At 32.4% G+C, this 24,124-nt stretch overlaps 1 protein-coding gene across 1 annotated transcript; it reads right to left on the bottom strand.

Moving 5' to 3' along the window:
- Positions 1–1,404: 1,404 nt before the first annotated feature.
- Positions 1,405–23,731, bottom strand: LOC149142773 (uncharacterized). Its single transcript, XM_089451577.1, has 3 exons — positions 23,589–23,731; positions 18,667–18,688; positions 1,405–2,022 (listed from the first exon to the last, which is right to left on the bottom strand). The coding sequence occupies exons 1-3, from the start codon at positions 23,729–23,731 to the stop codon at positions 1,426–1,428; spliced, it is 762 nt and encodes a 253-aa protein (XP_089307703.1). The 3' UTR covers positions 1,405–1,425.
- Positions 23,732–24,124: the final 393 nt, after the last annotated feature.

Raw genomic sequence — 24,124 nt, 5'->3', positions numbered from 1 at the left:
AAATTCCTCCTCCAGCATGAGGGGAATTCGATAACTACCTCTAATGACACCTATCAACTATTTAACTAACTAATAAATACAATAAAGTGCTGGCTGGAGCTTTTTAAGAGTTCTAAATTAACTATGACTCTAACTCCATATCACATGCACGATGGCTTTTAATTACAATGATCTTCGTTCTTTGACATTGGCTTCCCTTTAGTTTGGCTGTAATGGATGTTCCAAGCTCCATGTTTGATCTTTAATGACACACCCTTTCCAATACCCTGAAATATATGAAACTGTCCCTGTGTATCGGTCTTTAGTCCGCCTTAATAGGTCCGGATCTAATGAAGTATATCCTTTATCTTTAAATTACCCCAAAATGGAACAAACTGCCACGTCTTTGATGTGCTGTCCACCTTTGCCATGTGTGAAGATAAAAACCTCCTCCAAGCTGTCATTTTTGTGACAGTGGCAACAATTTTCTCCAATTCAGAAGGAAACAATACAGACCACAGTTCTCTAGTTTTGAAGCAATAATCCTTAAACACCATATCTGACATGTCCTGATTGTTGATACCATAACCTTGGATTGATCCTTTTTCTATATCAACAAAATATAAGTAAATATTTGACATCTGTTTAAGAAACATAGTCAGTGCTTCATTGGTTCTAGGAAACAAGTGTGCCCTTGCATTGTTATCAACAAAAAGATGTAGCCGTTGCTCAGTTGAATCTGTCATTGGTAGAGGAATCACTTGAGATATGGGATAGGAAAGCCTATAAGATTCAAGTTCTTTGCCACTGTGAGAATCTACAAATGAAAGAATCCCTGTCTCATCATGTCCTAGACCACATTTCCCTATTATCAGAACAGCTGGACTCTCATCTAAAGCATGCTGGTGAGGGATCCGCCAAGGAAGGACCTTCAACACAGAAGGAGCTTGGCATTCTTCTGTTTTCCGGAAAGCAGGGAGCAACTGTGACCATACAATGCGACCATCTCCAGAGTGAAGAGCCAAAAGTTTTCCTGCCTTTGTTAATACTATAAACAATTTTCGAAATCCATTATGATCCCTGGTCATTTTTGTTTTCTCTGCAACTGTAATTGAGCAAGTTGAGTATACTACATAACCTCCTGATTTTGAGCCTGCATCCGCTATGTCAATTGCTGCAAGAAGTAATTGCTTTTGCGGAAAAGCACATTTTGGCACCAGATCCAAAGCATACACCAGTTCCATAGAAACTTCAGCGGAGCCATTAGATTGAAATCACACCACTCCTGAAGGAAACCGCAGCACAAGTTGCCCTCCTACAACACTTTGAACATAGTAGTAGCAAAAGTCTGCCAAAATAAAAGTCTGAACAATCTCTGACAAAAGTACCATGGACGGCCACAAACCATGGCCCAATGTAAAACAAGTAGCCACGGCTATTCAAAACCTAGAGTACCCAATGTGCACAGCTGAAAAACCTTGCAATACCCAATGCAAACACATAATGGGCTGTGAATGGTTCAACTATCTTTGTATTTTGCATCACGCGAAGCTGGGGTAAAACTGCAACAGCTTCAAGGTAAACACAAAAGGCCCAAAGTATCCTGTTTACAATATTATGGGATGTTGATGGATGGATAAAAAGGGCAAGTACTGCACATGGAATCACCACATAATATATCGGAAAATTATCCAAATCTTCATCATGTGTTGCCTTCAACTTGAAACGTATCATGTAAATCACCCACAAAGTGGTGACTAATGTTGCACAATCAAGCACTGTGTGTATATCATATTCCATAACAAAACTGCAGTACACCCTCACTGCTAAGAATATAGCAGTAAGCTCCTGAGATTTAAGTGATAAGCCTGCACAGTTCCGTTCCTTGAAGAGCTTGTAGATCAAGACAGAGATGCCCACAGCATGTGTTGCTTCGGCAGCAACGAAGAGATTATCATGGTTGTGAACCACGAATCTGAGAGCGACAAGAGCTGTGATGTCACTTACTACCGCTAGAAACGCCTTCACCTTTGGGGGTTTTTTCTATCTTTCTGTTTTTCAAGACAATTTGCAAATTAGAAACAAAGGAAGGTGACAAGAGCCCATTCTTCCCAGAAGTCATACTGCCAGATTGATCACAAATCGAAACCAGAATCAGAAGTTTCGGTCTTAATAGAGAATTTTCAAATTTGGTTTTGGATGGAAATCTCGATTTGAATAGTACAGGCAAGAATCAAATTTGAAGGCTACAGAACACGTGTCAAGACCGACATGTAAGACCTTGCACATGTTATCCCCATAAAATTCTTGCAGAAAATATGACAGCTGGGGTGAGATGTGTTATGGATTCGAACAAATCCCCAATTTCGTAGCGCAGCCAGTGCAAAATATGAATTATGCGCTACGAAATCATCTAAAACATTTTGCGCTGCGAAACTGCTAAAAAGGATTTATGTGCTGCAAAACCACTTTAAACTGATTACAGGTGCTACGAAATCACCTAGACAATTTCGGCTTTGAAATGAGTTTGGACATATGATATCCATGTGAGATGTGAGACCAATGATAGACTAAAACAGAGAATTGACCCCATTTGACACACTAGCAAGACTCTTAACAAGACTCTAAAACAAGATGGAAAGACTAGACCTAAAATTGACACCAACCCTTTGACAAACAATCGAACTGATGTGAACAATCTTAAAAATTTTTCTTGAGTGATAATAGAACACATCAATCCTATGCTCCTCTGGAATATCTTTTACCCTTATGTTCAATTTTTGGAACTCCTCAATGTGCTCCATTATTGAACCCTTTTGTTTGAGACTTATCAATTGGCTAAAAAAAGTGTTGCTTTTTGTATCCTCATAATGTGCTATCAATTCTTCCATAAAAATTTCCCAAGTGATAAATTGTTTACGAGAGGAAAGCCATTGATACCATACAAACTGATTTGCTTCCAAATATACAGTTTCCATACATACCTTTTGTGTGTTTTGCACATTATTGAGATCGAAGAACTGCTCCATCTGTAATATCCATGTGGCGGGATCCTTGCCATCAAACTTCCTCATATCAATTTTTGGAATATGGTGGGTCTTCGATCCAACATTAGAGTCTATGGAATCATGATTAACATTTCTTTGGTTCACATCATGAGTTTCCTTTACAACCTTTTCACCATTAGTATGTATTTCTTGTAGAAAATTTGTCAAATCTGTCTTCAAATCGACCATGTCTGTCTTCAAATCTGTTTTCAAATCATCCATCTTAGCTTCCATGCCCTTTATCTTAGATTCCACACCATTTATCTTAGATTCCACGCCATTTATCTTAGCTTCTTTTAGCTTTTGTGAGCATGACATTTGTTGCACTTGTTCTTGTAATTTTGATATATCATGTAGCATTTCTTCCTCTTCTTCATGAGTCATGCTAGAGCTTTCAGGTTCCTTACTAGGTGTTTGCATTTTCTTTGCTCGGGGCATCAGTTATCGATAATAATGCTTTACTATGCCCTTTGAATTCCTTCAAACCAAGCTTACGCAAAAATTTAAAAAAAACTACACACCTTTTTTCACTTTGTAGAAGCCTGATATTGAATCTGATGTATCTCTGTAATTTCAGATCATCCAATTTTGAAATTGCAACTTGTAGTAGCCTTCTGCGTCCTCTTTCCAATGCTAGAAGTCTGACCCAAATTGGTTTCTCCAAGGAAGAGTTATGTGAAATCGCCCACAGTGACTTGATTATAGACTAGTTCAGTAGAGCAAACTTGTACGACGTGCCACGAGTCACTGTTTCAACCTGTGGATCTGAAAAATGCATGCAAGAAACTGCAGTCTGTCCTCTTTCTATAACTTCTTATGAAATTTCAATCCGATCCCTAGAGAGAAAGTTATGACGATTTTCCCCAAGTCACCTATTTTGAATGTAATTCAGGAGTCTGCAAAAAGACCAACTTTCTCAGATCATATCTCCGCAAATATCACGCAAACAACTCTGAAATTTGAACCCAAGGTTCAGTGTGATTTCTTCTCAAATGGGTTTTTTTTACGACTTCTGAAACGTCACAAAAAAAAAATTATAGCGAAAAATCCACGATGACTTGTTTGGAGCAGCGAAACCCTAGAATCCAAAGCTCTGATACCAAATGTTATGAACCCAGCTTAAGAAAAGATAGAAAAGATAGATCAACGCCTTATAATTCAGCCTCTTCGAGGGGGAAACCTCCTTTACATTACATAAATGAAAAATTCTTGGATGATTCAAATGACAAAACCTCATTTCTATATATAGGAGTCTAAGGAGTCACAATATAATCCAGCCGACCTAACAATAATAATATAAAGCCACAAAAATAACAATAGAGGGATTCTTTGGGGCACATAAATAACAATATGGGGGTAATAGGGGCACAAAAATATAAATAAGGGGTATAAGTACAACAGTAATGGGGTAATCACTAGTATTATAGGGACCCAACATTAATGCTCAATTGATGATTTTAATAAATCTAATATCAGTGTGAAATTTTTTTGATAAATCGTAAATTTAAAAATATTTTGTAGAATATCAAATTCTAGGCCTAATCTCTCTTATTCAATACTTATATATCTTGTTGTTTCTCAAACTCTTGGTGAAGGGAAAGTTGGTCCTATAGGAGAGAGCCAAGGGACAACTACTAGACAAGCCACCCACTATCATCTTCTAGGTAAATAAGATGTCATGGACCTAAGGTGGGAATCCCCATAACAAATATCTAAATAAAATAAAAGCACTAAACATTAATATCGTAGATACCAGAGGTAGCATGATGATAAAAATATTCATGATGAAAAACTATTCAAACCTAAATCACAATGAATCAAAGAAAAAGAGATAGGCTTGTAGTGAAGAGAGCATTTTTTTTTATATTTTTAGTTTGGTTTTGTTCTTGTATGTAGTGATCAAGAATCCTATTAAAAAGAACCTATTCTAGCTCTTGCATATAATACTAGTAGTCACAATGCCCTTAAATAATATTAGTAATTCTAAAGAAGAAAAGATTACACTCAAAATAACTCAAAGGAGATATTTATTATTATTTGATCACCATAAATGAGGAGAATCCCATATTATATAAAATGGAGTCCTCATTTCTTATAATGAGTTACAATAAGTGGGCTTAAAACCATGAGTACTTAAAACCATGGATAATATTACATTAATGATCATACCTCCCTCAAAATTGTCATGAAAGGGATTTTTTTATAATATAATAATAAAATTTCTCTTAAAAGGGTTTACATTGAAATCCTAGGTGCATTAGGAGCATATTCTTCCTCAAATCACAAATTCAATAGCTATATATGCAACTAGAATTAAGGAAAATGCCTTCAACAATTTCTCTCAATATTTGTTGAATTGAACTAAGGTGTCCAAGGTAGATAGGTGATGTGGCATCCCTCTTTACAATGGAACAAATGGATCTTCACATTAAACTATGGTATGAACCTTTTCATGATTTTTTAGGTGGTGTAAAACTAATGGCCCCACTAACACAACATAGTAAAGGTTAGTTTATTAAATTGCCTAGGTGTACTATGGAAGAGAATCACTAGCCTTTACACATAGTCAACTCATAAAACAAGATATGCTTTCCATGGGGCTAGAAAAATATATGTTTTATTAGTAAATTCTCATGGATAGGAAATGAAAATGGATCCTTCGTGGCATGACCCTTGAGGTCCATAGATGCATATAAGTCTTTATTACTTTTCATGGATAGATTATTCCAATAGAATTTTAAGAGGGATATTAGAGCATTGAGATTCCATTCCTCAATATCATTTAATTACCTCCTATTTTCATTTATTCAAGTGGTCATTCATCTAACACATCCATTTCATTTAGGTATTCTTTAGACAAGCCAAGGACTAGAGGAGAGCCCCATAATGAGATGGAATGAGCTCAAGCTTCATTCAATTTAATATTATATATTCACCTCCTTTCCCCTTTAGATATTCTATAGAGTTTTATGTATGAAGGGGATATGGAGCACTACCTCTGAAGGCTGGCTAGTAATAGAACTTTGAAATTTGATATGAGATACTTATATCTGAATATTATGTTCTATGAAGTATGACAAGACAAAGGAATAAAATAGAGGATTATGAAGTGTCATTAAGTCCCACTTTGATAAGAACCATTGTCACCACTAACTAAAGCCATAACACCATCCACTTACATTAATGTGTTGCAATATGAAACTTAGAATATAAAATGATGTTTGGAATTTGTGCACTATTAGAGGTTGAGATTTATTAGATTGATGAAATTAACCAACCTAATTGAACATTTTGGATTATATTCCTAACCATTCCAACATGAGACCATTTGTTAAGACGTTTTCCCAAGGGCATTGATTTGTAAACTACCATTATTATTCCACTGGGGCAATTCATCACAATAGATCTTGTAATATTCCATCATTCAATCATAATAGATATTTATTTTTCATCATTATCCCACAATCTAAGGCATTTGCAATAAATAAATATATTATTTATTTTATTGAATTTGTTTTTTATAGGGATCATAAAACCGTTTAAGCATGGTTGAAAAATGGACATTTTGCATAAAAGTTTCTTGTTATCCTAATCTAGGACAAGCAATGATTACTTATGCACTATATAATATTACGTCAAGCAAAGTCCTCCAAAGGAAAGGGAATGTACCTGGAAGGATGAAAAATAATGAAGCACATTATATTGCATTGATAGAAGGCTTAGGAACAACTAGAGAGTATGGATCCAATGGAATTGTAGTATACACCAATTTTGAACTTATGTGCAACCAGATGAAAGACATGTACCAAGTCAAAAAGGAGAAGTTAAAAAAACTGCATAGAGAAGAAAAAAATATTTCTATTCAATTTCAATAATTTAGAATAAATCATTGTGTAAATGTTAATAGGATGTCTAGTGATATATTGTATGGGGCAATGCCAATTCAAGGTTTGTGTGTGAAATATGAATTATTGTCAAGAATCACTCCATCAAAATGTATTGATAGACATTGTAAGATATATTTGATATGTGTGTGTTTTTTAGTTATAAATTTGGTGTCTTTAATGACCATGTGCTTCTTTCAATACTATACTAAGTGTGCCTCTACTGTGTAATCACAACTTGGTGAATTATTATGTGAATTATCGGGACCTCACATGTTTTATAAAATGTTGTATTTAATTCTCAAGATGTGCACTTCAGCGTTTGTATTTTTAGTATTGAGTATATTTGAAATGAATAATTCACACCAAATAATTTTGATGCAACCCTTATATAGTTACATTTATTTGTCTTATTAATTTTTTGAATTCTTGATAATTTTAAATAGTAATTTTAAATATTTTTAAATACGAGGTAACTTGGGTTTTCTTAAAGATCAGATCACTATATATATATATATATATATATATATATATATATATATATATATATATATATATATATATATATATATATATATATATATATATATATATATATATATATATATATATATATATATATATATAGATGGATTGAGGGTCTGGATCATCGCATGAGCAATCACCACCTCATTGTTCAAGGCGTAAATGAGATAGAGCATCAACTAAGTATCTAACATCAATTAGAGGATGACTTTCTATTCATGCTCATGAGATTGGTCATTGATCTAGGAGAGTATCAGATCAACCAATGGAGGACCATTGGTCACATCATCATGGTATGGTATATATATGTGTGTTTATCTGCATTTATGTAAATGATAATTTGGTAAAATCATATGCGCATACATATTGAATATATTTTTTCCAATTTAACTTAATTAATTTCTAATTTCTATTTTTCTTTTAGAAGCATCTCTCACTAGGTTGTTGGGTGAAGGTGGTCATGAATCTCAATCGGATCATCATGATCCTCATTTTGGTAAATTATATAATTTAATTTTTTTTATGTTAAAACAAATTTGTATGTAAATAAATTGTATGTTATATACATGTATGTCTATTTTTCATGTGTATAAATACATTGACATGTTTTAATATTTATGTAATTATATTGAAGCAAGGGGTGAAAATGTTGACGAAAGTCAACATAGCGAATGGAGAGTGATTCAAGAAGAATACCATATTCCAATTACCACTATCCGTCTGATATTCTAGATTACCTTCCTTTGGAAACAAACATCCAACAATGTACATTATAGAGGTGCACAACTGATTATTCAAAATTCCATAATGATCTTTGGACTTTGGAGGTCCACGCCGAGAGTCAGAAAAGCTTAGAAATAGTTGTGCACTCTCTAAGTCCATTCCTTGATATTTAAAAAATCCTTGGGCCAACAACTGATGGATTTATATATATATGATGAGGTGGAGAAAGGAAACAATCATGGGTCCTGATAAATGGGTCGAGGTAAATAGGGTACTTACAAAAGCAAAAGCCAAATCTATGTATAATTTCAAAGAAGGGTAATGTTGAAGGTGCAATATTTCAAGCACCCTCAAATATACCACCCTTTTTATAATAGGTTCCTTACAGTGTATGACAAGCTGCCATGGAATGATGAGGTTCCACATTATTTTGCTTGATTATTTTATGCAGATTTTGTTTTGTGTATGAAACCTGATTATACTGACCTTCCATCGAAATATTATGGTACTGGAAAAGGTAAGATATATGATCGAAAGGGGGAATATAGCGATATTGAATTTCCTCTTTCTCCACCTCCTTTAGTAGCTAAACCTCCATCTCTAATAACTTTGTGGTCGGATATGGATTCCACTTCTAATATTGGTCAAGAAGCAAGGGGTGCCATTATAGACAAGGTACAGATTGCATTGATTTGAATTGATGTCTTTATAAATCGAGAAATATCATGAGATGATGCACATGCTAATTTTGTATATAAATCAGATGTGGAGATAGATAATATGAATATTGAAGAGGTTAAAGCATATGCAAAGGCTTTTTGTGATGGTGTGAAAGGCCTAATTGGTCATGAGGAAGAGGGAATGGGATTGGTATGTGTTAATGTTTAGGGTTTTAATGTAATGTAATGTATGTGTTAAAATGTTGATTCACATACATTTTGTAAAAACAATCAGATATAGTCTAACACAAATGTATCATATGTTCACTATTTGTATTTAAGTCATTTGTTAAATGAAAATTTTGATAATATCATGGTGCCAAGTTCAGGTTCAAATGAATGTATGTTGAGATATGCTAGTTTTCTTTTATGAACATGTTGATACTATTAATTTACTTTTATTAAATCGTTATTGTGAAGAAATATTTGTAAAGGAAATAATTGAATGTAATTAAATGTTAACATTTCAATTCCATTTGGCATTTTTGACATAATTCCACTCTCTTCCTCCTTATTGGGAGATGTGTCAAATATTTTCTTGTCCCAAGTATTGAATATTTCACTTCTTTTTTTTTTTGTTATAAATTGAAGCAAGTTTCATTAAAAAAATGAGATATCTATCTTACAGTTTTAAAATTTTCAAATTTTAGGTTTGTGGAGACAGTTTCCCTTCACTAGGGACATTAGCAATGGAGTCAACTATGGGGATAGAATTGTCTAGACAATTTGAAAAAGTTGTTACAAGTTTTTTAATATTGCTAGTTTATGCATTTTTATGTACAATTTTACATTTTTAATATATAAATGTATTGTATAGGGCATACATGAGGGTACAATGCAGAGACAACACCATGAGGTATTTCATGGAATTTCAAGCTTGAGTTAGCTATGGGGATTAGATCGTTTAGACAATTTGAAATAGTTGAACTACAATTTTTTTAATATTGCGAGTTTATGAATTTTCATGTGAAATTTTAAATTTGTAATATATACATGTACATGTGTTGTATAAGGAATCCATGAGGGTGAAATGAAGGGTGAACGCCATGAGGTATTGCATGGAATTTAAACCTTGAGTCAACTGCGGGGATTGGATCATCTACACAATTTTAAAAAGTTGTTACATTTTTTTTTTAAATTTTAGGAGTTCATGTATTTTCATGTGCAATTTTTTATTTTTTTATATATACATGCACATGCATTGTATAGGGATTCCACGAGGGTGCAATGGAGGGGGAACACCATGGGGTATTACATGAAATTTGAAACCTTTTATAAAAAAAATATTATGATAAAATTCTCATTTACTTTTTTAATACATTAAAATTTAATTTAGAAGTCCAAAATCTTATGTATGTATGCATATTAAACATGTTATATGGGGCACCCATGATTATGATGATAGCACGATGATGTTGAAACATCATATATTTCAGCGAGATTCTCTTTTATGCAAATTTTTATTTGACAACCTTTTTATTATATTTACTTTTATCATGACATAAATTGTGGACATATTTTAAGTAAAACAATTTATTATGAATTGATCTCTTTGATGCAGATTTCTATTTGACAACTTTGTATTATATTTAATTTTATAATGATATAAATTTTGGACACATTTTAAATAGAACTTTTTAATATGGGTTGACCTTTAATATGCTAATTTTAGAGTTTATACATTTTTTATGATGATTCTTATCATGTTAGTAGTATATAATACATAATTGGGTTCAATTACTTAGGTTTTGTCAAGTTGTTTAATGAATAGTAAAATTGCAAATTACAAAACATGGTATACTTAGCATTCATGAATCTTATAATTGTGTAGATGTCTAAAACAATCATAACTTCAAATTGCATTATAAAACATGGTATACATTTTTTATTCATGAATAGATCATAATCTTGTATAGAAGAGATACTATAGATGTGGGTTGATACTTAACTTTTAATATAAAGTTTTTCAAGGCAAACATACTACAAAAATCCATTATAAAACATGGTACATTTTGCATGATTCATGGTTTTATGCTTAAAGGTTTCACATTTAAACTCATGATTATGAAGCAATGAAAGCAAATTTTCATTTACTTGGTACATTTTGCATCATGATTCTTATAATGTTAGAAGAAGATAATATGGATTTGGGTCAATTATTATATTTTGTGAAGTTGTTTAATGAATAATAAAATTGCAAGTTCCAAAACATGTTATATTTTTTATTCATGAATCTTACCATGATATAAACAATCATAACTTGAAATTGCATTATAAAACATGTATTTATACATATTACATTCATAAATAGATCATCATCTTGTATAGAATAGATATTGTGGATGTTGTTTGGTACTTAACTTTTAATATAAAGTTGTTCAAATCAAACATATATAAAATTTCATTATAAAACATGATACATTTGCATGATGCATTGTTTGATTCTTAAATTTTTGACATATCAGTTCATGAATATGAAGCAATGAAAGTAAATTTGCATTTTTCTAGTACACTTTGCATGATGATTCTTATAATGTTACTAGAAGATAATAAGGATTTGGGTTGATTCTTAGGGTTTTGTGAAGTTCTTTTCTGAAGTTGTTTAATGAATAGTAAAATTGCAAATTACAAAACATGGTATATTTTGCATTCATGAATAGATCATAATCTTCTATAGAAGAGCTACTATGGATATGTGTTCATACTTAAATTTTAATATAAAGTTTTTCAAAACAAACATACTATAAAATCGCATAATAAAACATGGTACATTTGCATAATGCATGGTTTGATGCTTAAAGGTTTTACATTTAAGTTCATGAATATGAAGCAATGAAAGTAAATTTGCATTTAGTTGGTACTTTGTATGGCTCACATATGTAGAGTTTTAGAACCCAACTTTTGATACCCTTTGTAATAGTTACAGTTTCTGCATACAAACTTTTCAAGTGATTTACGTTTCAAGTTAAATGATAAGTAGAATGTATCAAAATTGCGAACAAATGTAATCACATATAAACCTCACATTTTAGATGTCGTTATTACACACCAAAGTTTTGATGGATCAACTTTTGCCTCATTGTTCTAGTTAAATTCCAACTCTTTATTAGATGTAAGGTTTAAATTTATAGTTTGTGAGTTTAATCAACAATAAACATTATTTAAAACATGTTACATTTTTGCATGATGCATGGTTTGATGCTTAAAGGTCGTAAATTTAAGTTCATGAATATGAAGTAATGAAAGTAAATTTTCATTTAGTTGGTACATTTTGCATGATGATTCTTATAATGTTAGTAGAAAATAATAAGGATTTGGGTTGATTCCTAGTTTTGTGAAGTTGTTTTGTCAAGTTTTTTAATGAATAGTAAAATTGAAAATTAAAAAACATGGTGGTTTTCCATTCATGAATATATCATCATATTCTATAGAAGAGATATTATGGATATGTGTTGATACTTAAATTTTAATATAAAGTTTTTCAAAGAAAACATACTATAAAATGGCATTATAAAACATGGTACATTTGCATCATGCATGGTTTGATGCTTAAAGGTTTTACATTTAAGTTCATGAATATGAATCAATGAAAGTAAATATTCATTTAGTTGGTACTTTGTATGGGTCACATATGTATAGACTTAGAACCCAACTTTTGATACCCTTTGTAATAGTTATAGTTTCCCCATACCAACTTTTCAAGTGACTTATGTTTCAAGTTATATGATAAGTAGAATGCATCAAGTTAAAATGTGAACAAATGTAATCACATATAAACCCCACATTTTGGATGTCATTATTACCCACCAAATTTTTTATGGCTCAACCTTTGCTTTGTTATTCTAGTTAACTTCCAACTCTTTGTTTGATGTAAGGTTTAAATTTATAGTTTGTGAGTTTAATCAACAATAAACATTATTTAAAATATGTTACATTTTCCATGATGCATGGTTTGATGCTTAATGCTTTTAAATTTAAGTTCATGAATATGAAGCAATGAAAGTAAATTTGCATTTAGTTGGTACATTTTTCATGATGATTCTTATAATGTTATTAGAAGATAATAAGGATTTGGGTTGATTCTTAGGTTTTGTGAAGTTGTTTTGTGAAGTTGTTTAATGAATAGTAAAATTTTAAATTACAAAACATGGTACATTTTTCATTCATGAATCTTATAATGGTGTAGATGTCTAAAACAATAATATAACTTTAAAAATTGCATTATAAAACATGCCACATGTATACATTTTGCATTCATGAATAGATCATCATATTGTATAGAGGGGATACTACAGATGTGGGTTGATACTTAACTTTAAATATAAAGTTATTCAAAGCAAACATACTATAAAATTGCATTATAAAACATACAATCTAAATTACCTTATTTGTCTTAAAGTCTAAGATTCTATTGTATTTTTCATGAAATTTGAGAAAGCTTAGAGATTGAGAATTAAAAATTGCAATGTTGAATCAATTGAAGTTGCATTAATCTCAAAAGTTGCATTAATTTCTTTATGGGCCTAACTTTTGTCTTAAAGTAAATGAAATTTTCAAATATTAAATACTATGTGTGGAGCATGCATTGTTAGTTTTAATAGGTTTTGTATGCACTGCATGTATAGGACAAACACAATAAAATGCATTTTTTTGAGCTATCAAGATGTACAAGAGATACAAAACATTTGAAATTGATGGTAATGTGATTTTAATAAAGTAAATAATGTTACTAAGATAACACTAAAAATATTTTAAAAGATAAAAGTATGACATGAAAAAGAAAAATTCAATGCAAAAATGATAGGTGTATATAATCAACAACAAACAGGAAGATTGTGATCTGCTACATCCTTGTACATTACAGTAGTATTTGAGATCTTTTAATTTCCTTTTAAGTTATAAACAAAACCACCATATTAATCAAAACAGTTGTGTAATACCTAGTACTAGCTATAATGGACAACCTAAGAGTACACAAAAAGAAAGGCTAACAATCTACTTGAACTCTTTGTCAAAGATGAATACAAGGAGAATATATTGTTGGGATGTTCAATTAAAAATTTTCTAGTGGAATTCCATCCTTAGTGACCTATTCATGGTCAACTTATGGCTTTCTCCATTTTTTAAATTTTGATTTTTTTCTTGTTTGAAATTCTATCAACTTTATGGGCACTTCACACACCAAATGACTATATTGACAATTTACGGCATTGGGTTGATAGCCTTGAAAGTAAACATGACTCACAATTTGATGAGTTTCTTAGAAAAAATATCCTTTCAGTATAATAGGCCCTCTTTCATATATAAAAATGTCATCATCATAGTCCTCCAATAACTTCATGTTTCATTCAGTGCACCAAATCAAATAACTTGACATTTTCTATGTTGTTAATGGGTGCAACTATATATAAAAAATAAATAAAAAATAAAAAATAAAAAAAATAAAAAATAAAAAAAATCTCATGCACAATAAAAAGTGTAAATTCATATCTTAATTAACAAGAAATTAGTTATCAAGATGTAGTTACTTTTATTATATATTTAAATCTATATTTTAACTATGATATAGATACTTAAATACACAAAAAACATAAAACACACACACATATATCCTTTGAAAGAAATTAAAATGTTACCTTCTCTAACAAGATCAGAAACTCGATCACCTTCAGATGACACTATAGTCTCCTCTAATTCCATCTCTTCGAAGCTTGCAAGTGACATTTCCCCTTTGTATTAAGTTATGTATGTTGCCAAGATTTCACATACATATTGTTTTCACAAACATCATTGAATTGTGTGTCCTCTATGCAAATAAGAAAAAAACAAGATTCTTTTCTTCTATCAAATGCAAACGCATTTCGATACTCTTTTGTTTTAATTAAATGTAGTTTTCGAGTCCCTTTTACTATTTTAGCTTCATATGTAATCTGTTTATCTACACCTTGGCTTCCAATATGCCAAAAAAACCTATAGTAAATTCAAACAAGAATTTAAATATGTTATTTAAAATACGATTTATATATCAAAGATAATCATTAATCATTTATTTAAACTAGATATAATTTTTTAATTTTTAAAATTAAAAAATTAAAAAAATTATCATATATTAAAAATATATAAAAGTTAATATATATGTACATACCTGCGTACCTTCCTTGATGGGTTAGTCTCGTGGCTTAGTGAAACAATTCACCATTAAACAACTTGTTCATTTAAGACAAGTAGGTTTGCAGAGTGGTCTATTTGATATCTTTGAAGTTCTCATTTTATACATGCCTCTGTGCTATGATGTTCTCCTTTTCCATGACCAATCTAAAAGAAAATCCAACAATGTTTAATGTTGGTTTTCATATGAAGACGACACAACCAAAATAATGATCATGAAGATTTGAATTGACCTACACATCCATCTAATCATATCCAGTTTTCATTGAATTTTATTCCACGTCCTTTTAATGAGTCATAAATTTTATCAAAGAAATGTTGTAAAAAATGTGTATCATGTGTAAGATCATCATTGATATAAAAATGATATTCTTTAATAACATGTTTATTCTCATTGGTGCTTTCTATATGATCAACATTTAGTTCAGCATGTCTATATAGAACATGAACAAGCATAGAAACTTGGTTAGAATGATAATATTCACTATGTATTTCATTTTTTGCAACAAATGTGTAATTTTCTGCAAAATCAAATATAGACGAAATGGTCCCTAGTGAAAATATTTCATGGAATTTTTTGAATTGCAGGCCCTGCCATCAAGGTCTATGATAATGTTTGGTGTATTTATAAATTTATGTCTCAAGCTTCTTTAAAAACTCTATCACATAAACTTCTTCTTGTAAATCAATCCTTCTAGCACTTATACAACTACTTGAGCCAATCAATGTATGGATATATGCATATTTCTTCCATTCCACACTTTTGTTGGACAATGATTGATCATTCATATCAATAAGATATTTGCTGTGGAAAAGAGTCAAATTTCCACAATGATCACATATTTTACCACCAACACATTCCTTTTGGTAAAACAATTGATGATTTTCTCTTCCACATAGAATTTCGGATATGAAATCATGGATAGTAGGAGGAGGAGGTGAATTTATCCAAAATGTTTTACCAAAATTAAGGAAGGTGTCATAATATAATTGAAATTCCACATGATAATGACAACAACAAGTGTCACATATGTTGATAGGTTTAACATACCATGGTTTTTTTTGCGCAAATTACTGATTGAGACATTAATTCTACGATTGTCTTATTTAAACTTATTGAATAATTTTATCCAGGTGGTGCCCAATGCATGTTTTGCATGTTCTTCATATTGATTTCATGTTATTCTTTGCCACATTGCATTCCTTAATTTTGGTTAAACATGTGAATTTTTCATCCAATATTCATATATTATTTTTTAACATCTACTCCAAATCTATCTTTGTATGGTTGCCTACAAATAATTGTCAAACAAGCAAGCTCATCATTTTCATCTATTTGCAATCAAAATTTCCTATGCTTGTGTAATGTTTTTCATGAGGTCCTAATGATTTTTCCATAGATTTTACTAAACGATTTTCTTTAGTACTTAATGAAACCATTACTATTTGTATTTTTCTAAGTGCATCTAGATCACTTTTCTTTTATATCTTCCAATTCATTTTAGAGCACTATTTATATTTTGAATCAAATTTCCTTCACCTTTTTATCTTTCGTTGATTTCTGAATGCCCAATAGTATTGCAGCTTCTTTTAATTTCTTCAATGTTAACAAACATCTCAAAATTTGAGCTTGAACTATGACATTTTCATCTTTCAAGAACTTATCAATAGTGAGTGTAACATAATATTGTATAAAATGGTCAAATTTTTTATCTCCATATGTGCCAATGTTTAAATTTTCTAACATCTCATCATCGATATTGATTTCATCTGAACATATGAGAATTTAGTGTAAATGAGTTTAAATATACATTAAATAATTAAATTAAAAAATAGAGTTCATGAAATTGAAACTAATAAATATGTATAATTTCAATAATAGATGACATATATATACATACCTAAGGGTTTTTGAACTTCTTCTTCACTTGAATCTCTTTCAAAATATTCAACAACATTATCCATCATTATCAATCATTGATTCATTTTCTTCTTCACTTTTTCTTTCAACATTTTCAATCTCATCATAAATGTTATAAGGAAAATATGTCTTTGTTTACATTGCAAATATTTTTCAAATTAGTTCATCAAATAAAAATTAAATTCCACAATACACTATTAAATTTTAAATATCATTTATAATATATGCATTTACATACATGCTTCAACTTCTTGTTGAGATTGATCTTCCCTTTCAATATTTAACTGTTCTTCCTTCTTTCTTTTGTAATAGTTTCTCGAGTATTGTCTACTAGCCTTAATGTATCTAATTCGATCATATTTTCTCTTGAAATTTCTTTGATTCCCCATGAATTCAATCCATAAAGTTTTTTTTAAATCAAGCCCAAAAAATTCCCTTTCAATATCCATCCCAAAAAACTCACTTTCAAAATCTAGCCCAAAAAGTTTACTTTCAAAAACCATCCCATAAAACTCACTTTAAAAATCCATCCCAAAAAGATTTTATGTCCAAAAATTAGTTTCAAAGAAGTTTGGTATTCAAAATTTGCACATGAATAATCTTCACTATTTCTTGCCATGTCAAAAAATTACATTTCTTCCTTGTAGTAAAAAGTAAATTATATTTTTTTACTCATTACATTTCTTCCTCATAATAATTTTTTTTTGTTTGTTTTACTTGGGTTACCTGATATCTCAATATAAAGTTATATAAGGTTAAGTTGTAAATTAAAGTATTGAAATTATGTTCGACATTAATTTCTTTTGTTATTACTATTTTTAATTTGTTAGTTTAAATTATTATTTTTCTATTTCTAAATGTAATTTTGCGTGACAACATCTCTCCCATGTTGAGTTGTAGGGCACCTCTTGGCACAATTGATTTAGATTTAATATTACTTGAAAAATTATATTTTTACAAAGTTTAGTTTATTCCTAAATTTATGAGATTTTCAAGCAATTTAAATTTAATATTTATTGCAACTCTTACCAAATTAATTTAGAAATTTATCTCTCTAAATATGAGGGTAAAGAAATGTAGCATGATAATGCTTCATGTGAATTTAGTTGTAGTTGGATATTTATTATATTGGAATTTTGCCCTTAAAGAGTGATTTGAATTGGATCATTGTATTGTTTGTCATGTATCTTGATGCATTTGGAGTGGACAAAGTGGAGGAATCAGCTTCAGGAGCATTTTGAGGCATCAAATGATGTTGTTTAGGGCTACATATTTGTCTCTTCAGTGCCACATGTTTTCATGCTATTCTACACATGAATATCCTTCCAACAACGTAAGAAGCACATCAATCAGAGTTTCGATGCGAAAGTTATGTGACTTAGAAGTTGACCTTCCTATTTTCACAACTATAGATTTAGAGGATGCTGTGTCAGCTCCCATTATTCATGGAAAATAGGCTAGCCATGTGTTTATGATGTAAATGACCCTAGAATATTTTATGTTATAACTCTTGTTAAGACATGATGTAGTCAAAATTAATGACTAGGAGGCTATCAGATTGTGTTATAACCAGGCCACTAGGAGGAAGATGCATTCCATTCTTTTGAGAACATTTTGTTCCATAGTTGAGAAAAGATAGCTAGGAGATATAGGAGGTAGAGCAAACAAAGTGGATATGTGCACTGCAGCAACCTACAAACCAGAGCCATTAGTTCCTTGTACCTACAACCATATTTCAAAACAGAGAAAGAGAGTGAAGCAACCTCACCTTCCAGTTGGGTTTTGTCATGAAAGGGTTTCCAAGAGATCATATCTTGTGTCTTATGTGTGCGTTATATTTTTTTGTCATTCTGCACTTTTCTGCATAATTTCCATTCGCATGCATGCACTAATTACAGTTAAATATACAGAGCTTCAAGTTTAATAGACTTGTAATAGTATAAAATTTCAATATTTTAATATATTATTATCATATATGATGTAACAAACTATCCAATGGAATATCCACAACAATTTATAGATTATTTGGTATAAGAGAAAGTTTCTTTGGGTATTTGTGGATATTTTCATGGGATCTAGGTTGATGAGGTCGAAAATCATAAAACCCTAATCATGGTTGATGAATCTTTAAATGAACCTCATGATCCTACAGAGGTGAGGTTTTTGTGGCTCGAACAACAAGTCATAGATATAAACCGCAATGTAAACCTCCTCATGGAAGCTCTAAGAAATAAGTTGAGGATATTTAGAGAAGATGGGAGTTTGAATGCAGAGGACAAACTAGAAGAGGGATCGAGAGATCGAGAAGACATAGAGAACAAACTGAAGAAAGAACCCAAAAAAGATCAACCCAGTTCAACTGTCGTGAATCAATCCCTATTAGAAATGGAAGAAATTTTTTATATCAAGTCGTACCATGGCAAGATCACTGCTCTAAAGCTGAACCACTACTTGCAACAAGTGGAAGTTTATTGTCCATCAGATCAAGGAAGGGGAAAATATCTCATTCGCATGGCTGAAATTAGAGGGTCATGCATTGACTTGGTTGGAGAGCAACATAGAAACCCTTAAGTTGGAGGGAAAACCTCAAGTGACTAAGTGAGAGGATTTAAAAACCCTCATTAAGTCACAATATTATCCCATTGGGTACGTGGAGGACCAGTGGATTTGGTGGCATTACTTCAGGAAAAAGCCAGGCTAAAGCATGTAGGATTACACCACCAAATTCCAACAAATGGCTATAATGTTACGTATCTATCCAAATAACCCAAACGTACTCCTTAAGTATTTGGGGGCACTGCACCGCCATCTACATGAGCAAGTGATGTTGTTCAAGCCTAAATCAGTGGATGAGGCTAGTGTATAGGCACAGTAACTAGAGAACATAGGCTTAAAAAGAGTGCAATCAAGTGGATCAAAGTAGAAGGCATAATAGGAAGCTTCTAAGGAGGGGAAGAAGAAGAAAAAAAGGAAAAAATACAAAAAGATGGCAACCACAACACACTAGTGCAAAGATCCTAGAAACCACTACAGGAAGAAGAATGTCATGGCCATTGATTCGAGAAACCAAGTTGAAAGCAACTCATATGTGGATGAGCATATCATATGTACGCTAGTACAGAAGGAGATGAACCAGAGTATCCTTCAGCCATAGGAAGAGAAGGAAATGACCAAAATCTTCCATATAAAGATACAGGTCAAGAAGACAAATATTGATGTTTTGTTTCACTCAAGATTGCAAGTGAATCTCATTGTCGTAGATCTGGTTAATAATTTAGGGTTGGAAGTTCATGATCATCCAAACCCATATCCAATGGGATGGGTAAATAAAGATGTAGAGCTGAAGGTAACAAAATAGTGCAAAATTAGATTTTCTATCAATGTTGATTTTATTGATGAAGTATATCTAGATGTGGTTCTGCTTGATGTATGTGGAGAAATGTTTGGGAGTCCATACATGTAAATGTGTGATGTAATATTCATGAGGAGAGTTAACTAGTACCGACGCATGAAGGATGTAAAATCGTTCATCGTCAATGCACACAAAGGCAAGTGGAAAATTTCACTAGTATGTTCCAACCAAGATAAGAAATTGATCATTTCCAGTAAGAAGTATGTTTTATTGCTTTTAATAGAAAGTCAATTTGAAGAGGATTCAATAAGAGGCAAGCCATCCCTGGAAGGGTGTAATAAGAAACAAAAACTAGACGAGTTGTTACAGGAATACAAGGATGTGTTCCGACAAACTAAAGGGTTACCACCTAAGAGAGAAGTGGAGCACGATATCCAACTATTTACAGACTCCCCATTACCAAATATTGGGTTGTACAGACAATCTATTATAGAAGCAAGTGACATGAACAAATAGTTGCAGCAAACTGCTAGAATAGGGTATCATTTGACTGAGTACATCACCATGTGGCTCACCCATCATCATTAGGCCAATGAAGGATGGTACTTGTTGGATGTGTATAGATTACAAGGCGTTGAATAAAATCACACTCAAAAACAGATACTTCCTACCCATGATAGACGATATGTGAGATCAGTTTCAACAAGAAAAGTATTTCACCAAGCTGGACTTGAAGTTTGGATATCACTAGGTTTGAGTCAAAGAAGAAGATACGTAGAAGACCACCTTCAAACTAAGAAACGTTTGTTTTGGTTAGTTATGCCATTTGGCCTATGTAATGCACCAGCTGCATTTATGAGATTAATGAATAATGTACTGCACCCTTTTATAGATTCATTTGTTATTGTTTACTTGGATGATATAATGGTATGTAGTGCTCCATGGGAGGAGCATATGTCACATTTGACGCAGGTGCTAGAAATATTGAAGAAGCATTAGCTGCTAGAAAATCTCAAGAAGTGTGAGTTTGCACAAAAGTATTTGGTGTATCTAAGGTATCTGATCGATGGAGGAGAACTGAAAATAGATCCTTCCAAGATGGAGGCCAACATGAAATGGTCAGTCCCTACTAATGTTTTTGAGATCAAGAGCTTCATTAGAGTAGCACAGTACTTGAGGAAATTCATAGCCTCATTTTCAGTAGTAGCAGCACTACTCCACACCATAACAGCAAGTGGCAAGAGTTTTCAATGGGGAAAAGGTTAGCAAAGGGCTTTCAAAGAGCTAAAGAAGAATATCATCCAAGCACCTATTCTGAAATTACCAAACTTACAATGACCCTTTGAAGTGGAGACAAATGTGAGTGGGTATGCTATCATAGTTGTATTAATGCAGGGAGGAAGGTTTGTTTACTACCATTTTGTATTATTTCATGTGGAAGTTCTTAACTATCCTACCTTCGATAAGGAGCTCTATACCATGGTGCAAGTTGTGAAGAATTGGAAGCACTACTTACTGGTAAAGGAGATAGTAATCGACATAGATCACCAGTCGTTATAGTACATGCAAGCCCAGAGTAAGCTACAACAAACCAGGCATTACAAGTGGATGGGGCTTTTATAGTAGTTTCATTTGGTGATGAAGTATAAGAAGGGTAGAACAAACAAGTTGGTTGATATGCTTTCAAGGCCACACAAATAAAACATTATAGATTTGGGGACTCTTATGCACATGGAGGCATTCACCCATAATTCATACAGAGAGCCATATTCAGAAGATAAGGACTTCAAGGAGATGTATCAACAATTGTAGAGTTAGAGTCATATGCACGATGGTAACAAAACCATTGAATACCATCTCTAGGATGGGTTACTCTATAGGTTGGTGTTGAAGCCCTGAAAACCAGGTCAACAAAAAGGGGGATATCCGCCCGGTCTAGACCTTGGTTGGCAGCTCCTTATCCGTTTGGTATAGCGGGTCCGACTGGGGATGATGGGACTAGTTTCCCAATCTAAGGGTGTATGTGTGTGTAGAGTTGGATGATGTTGATCTAAGAGTTCTAAGCTACTTTAATCTAACTTTTAAACTAACTCTATGCTATTGTAATCTAATGAAAAACAACACATCTAATCTATGCTAACCCGGGGTGTATTTCTTCTATTATGCGATCTAAAGAGATTTCAAACAATAACTGGTAATAAAGATCATTCAGCTATCATAAGAACAGAAATCAATTAAGATGAACTACTTTGCATAAAAAGTTAGGCAAAACAGTTGTGAACAGCATATCGTATAATAAGTTATTCATATATCAAACATAAATAAATGGTTCCACTGTACAAAAGTGCCAAATGGTAACTCACACGTTCATGTAATAACATATAAACAACTAAAACTGTATATCACTCTAAGAATATAAGCAGAAATGGCCAAGAGATAAAAGTACCATTTATGATTGGTCCTACTCATAAGCTTCAAGCGACAATGATTTATCTCTCCTTGCTCTAACATCTACCAAGAGTACAGAAGTGCAACATCAGTAGCAGATATCAAATGCAAACATTAATAAACCTCGATCCATCCATTCATCAAAACCCCCTCCGAGGGTACAAAAGTGCATGTTCTGAGGACAAGTTTTTGACAAATTTCTGGACCCTTCTCCAAATGCATGAGAAGGGTTTAAATACTGCTAACTAATTAACTTAATTACATAAATTTAGGATACGGTTTAAATGACCACCCTTTTTCTAAAGCAAAACTATTTCTAAAAACTGAATCTAATTCCTAACTATTTCTGCATTTGCTCCTTAATGTTGCGAGCATTCAACATTTGTCTGGGAAGAGTCGGCTGGTTGCCTTCTGCTTTTGTTTGAGTCATGTAAACAGAAATGGCAAGCGCTGGCACCATTTTTTAGCAAACTGGAAGATATTTCTGAGAATCTTCCTCTGACTGGGTGGATTTACTGAGTGTATACTTGCTAATAACCCAGATTTCCTTCAAATTGCTTCTGCTTTTGCTATTTCGGTTTCCGGACTCGTAGACGACTAAGCAAGTTAGGGACTTCACTTCTGAACATTTTTCTTAGCGATGCGCGATTAGCGCTAGGCGCTAATCGTGCATCGAAAACTGCCTCTGTTCTTTGATCTGGGCTTTTCTGGTGCGTTTTCCGTCTTTAGCGCCTTTTCCTTCATCGGGTACAAGCTTCAGGATTTTTTTTTTTTGTAAACATGCTGCTTTTGTGAGCTTTTTGACCCTGCATGTTGAATCACCTTTTGATATCAGCATCTGTTCGGTGATACTCTGGAATCTGGGTTTTCCGTTGCACGCGGCGTCTGTTTATGAAGGCATCTCTTCTCTGTCCTCCGAGCTTTGACGCTTTTCCCCTTTTCCTTGGATGTTTCCTGTTCTTCATTCCTGCAGATCACGTAAAGGGAAAGAGTAATGATAATAAATTTTGATATGAAAGCTCTAACTTCTATGAATGCATACAATCATGACACCCATTGTGAACTGACTCTTCGGAAAACAAAAAGTTGTTTGTTCATTACTACTTTGGCATACGTTCATTAATTTCCTTTAAGGCGCGCGCCCAATTTTTGGTTTAGAGACAGCTTTTCTTGAATGCTGAGCCGAGGAAAATTTGTGATGAGCGATCGCAGCATCGCGTCATTGCATTACCGAGTTTATCGCAAATCGCAGATCGCGTTTATCGCAGATCGCAGCGTCGCAGATCGCAGCATCGCAGATATTGTAGGTGTGTCATCGCAGATCGCAGATTTTGTATTTATCGCAGATCGCAGATTGC

The sequence above is a fragment of the Pinus tabuliformis genome, chromosome X (genome assembly GCF_031772625.1).
Source record: "Pinus tabuliformis cultivar Carrire ecotype Pingquan chromosome X, CPIR1, whole genome shotgun sequence".
Taxonomy (NCBI): Eukaryota; Viridiplantae; Streptophyta; class Pinopsida; order Pinales; family Pinaceae; genus Pinus; species Pinus tabuliformis.
Note: the sequence above shows the minus strand (reverse complement) of the source record. Positions and strands in the feature narration are given on the sequence as shown.

Coding starts and splice junctions, on each gene's coding strand:
- LOC149142773 (XM_089451577.1), bottom strand. CDS start 23,731: ATGAAGAACAGGAAACATCCAAGGAAAAGGGGAAAAGCGTCAAAGCTC. Junction 18,689..23,588: donor ACAGATGCTGATATCAAAAG/GTGATTCAACAT, acceptor ATATGGTTGTAG/GTACAAGGAACTAATGGCTC. Junction 2,023..18,666: donor ACAAGGAACTAATGGCTCTG/GTTTGTAGGTTG, acceptor ACAGAAAGATAG/AAAAAACCCCCAAAGGTGAA.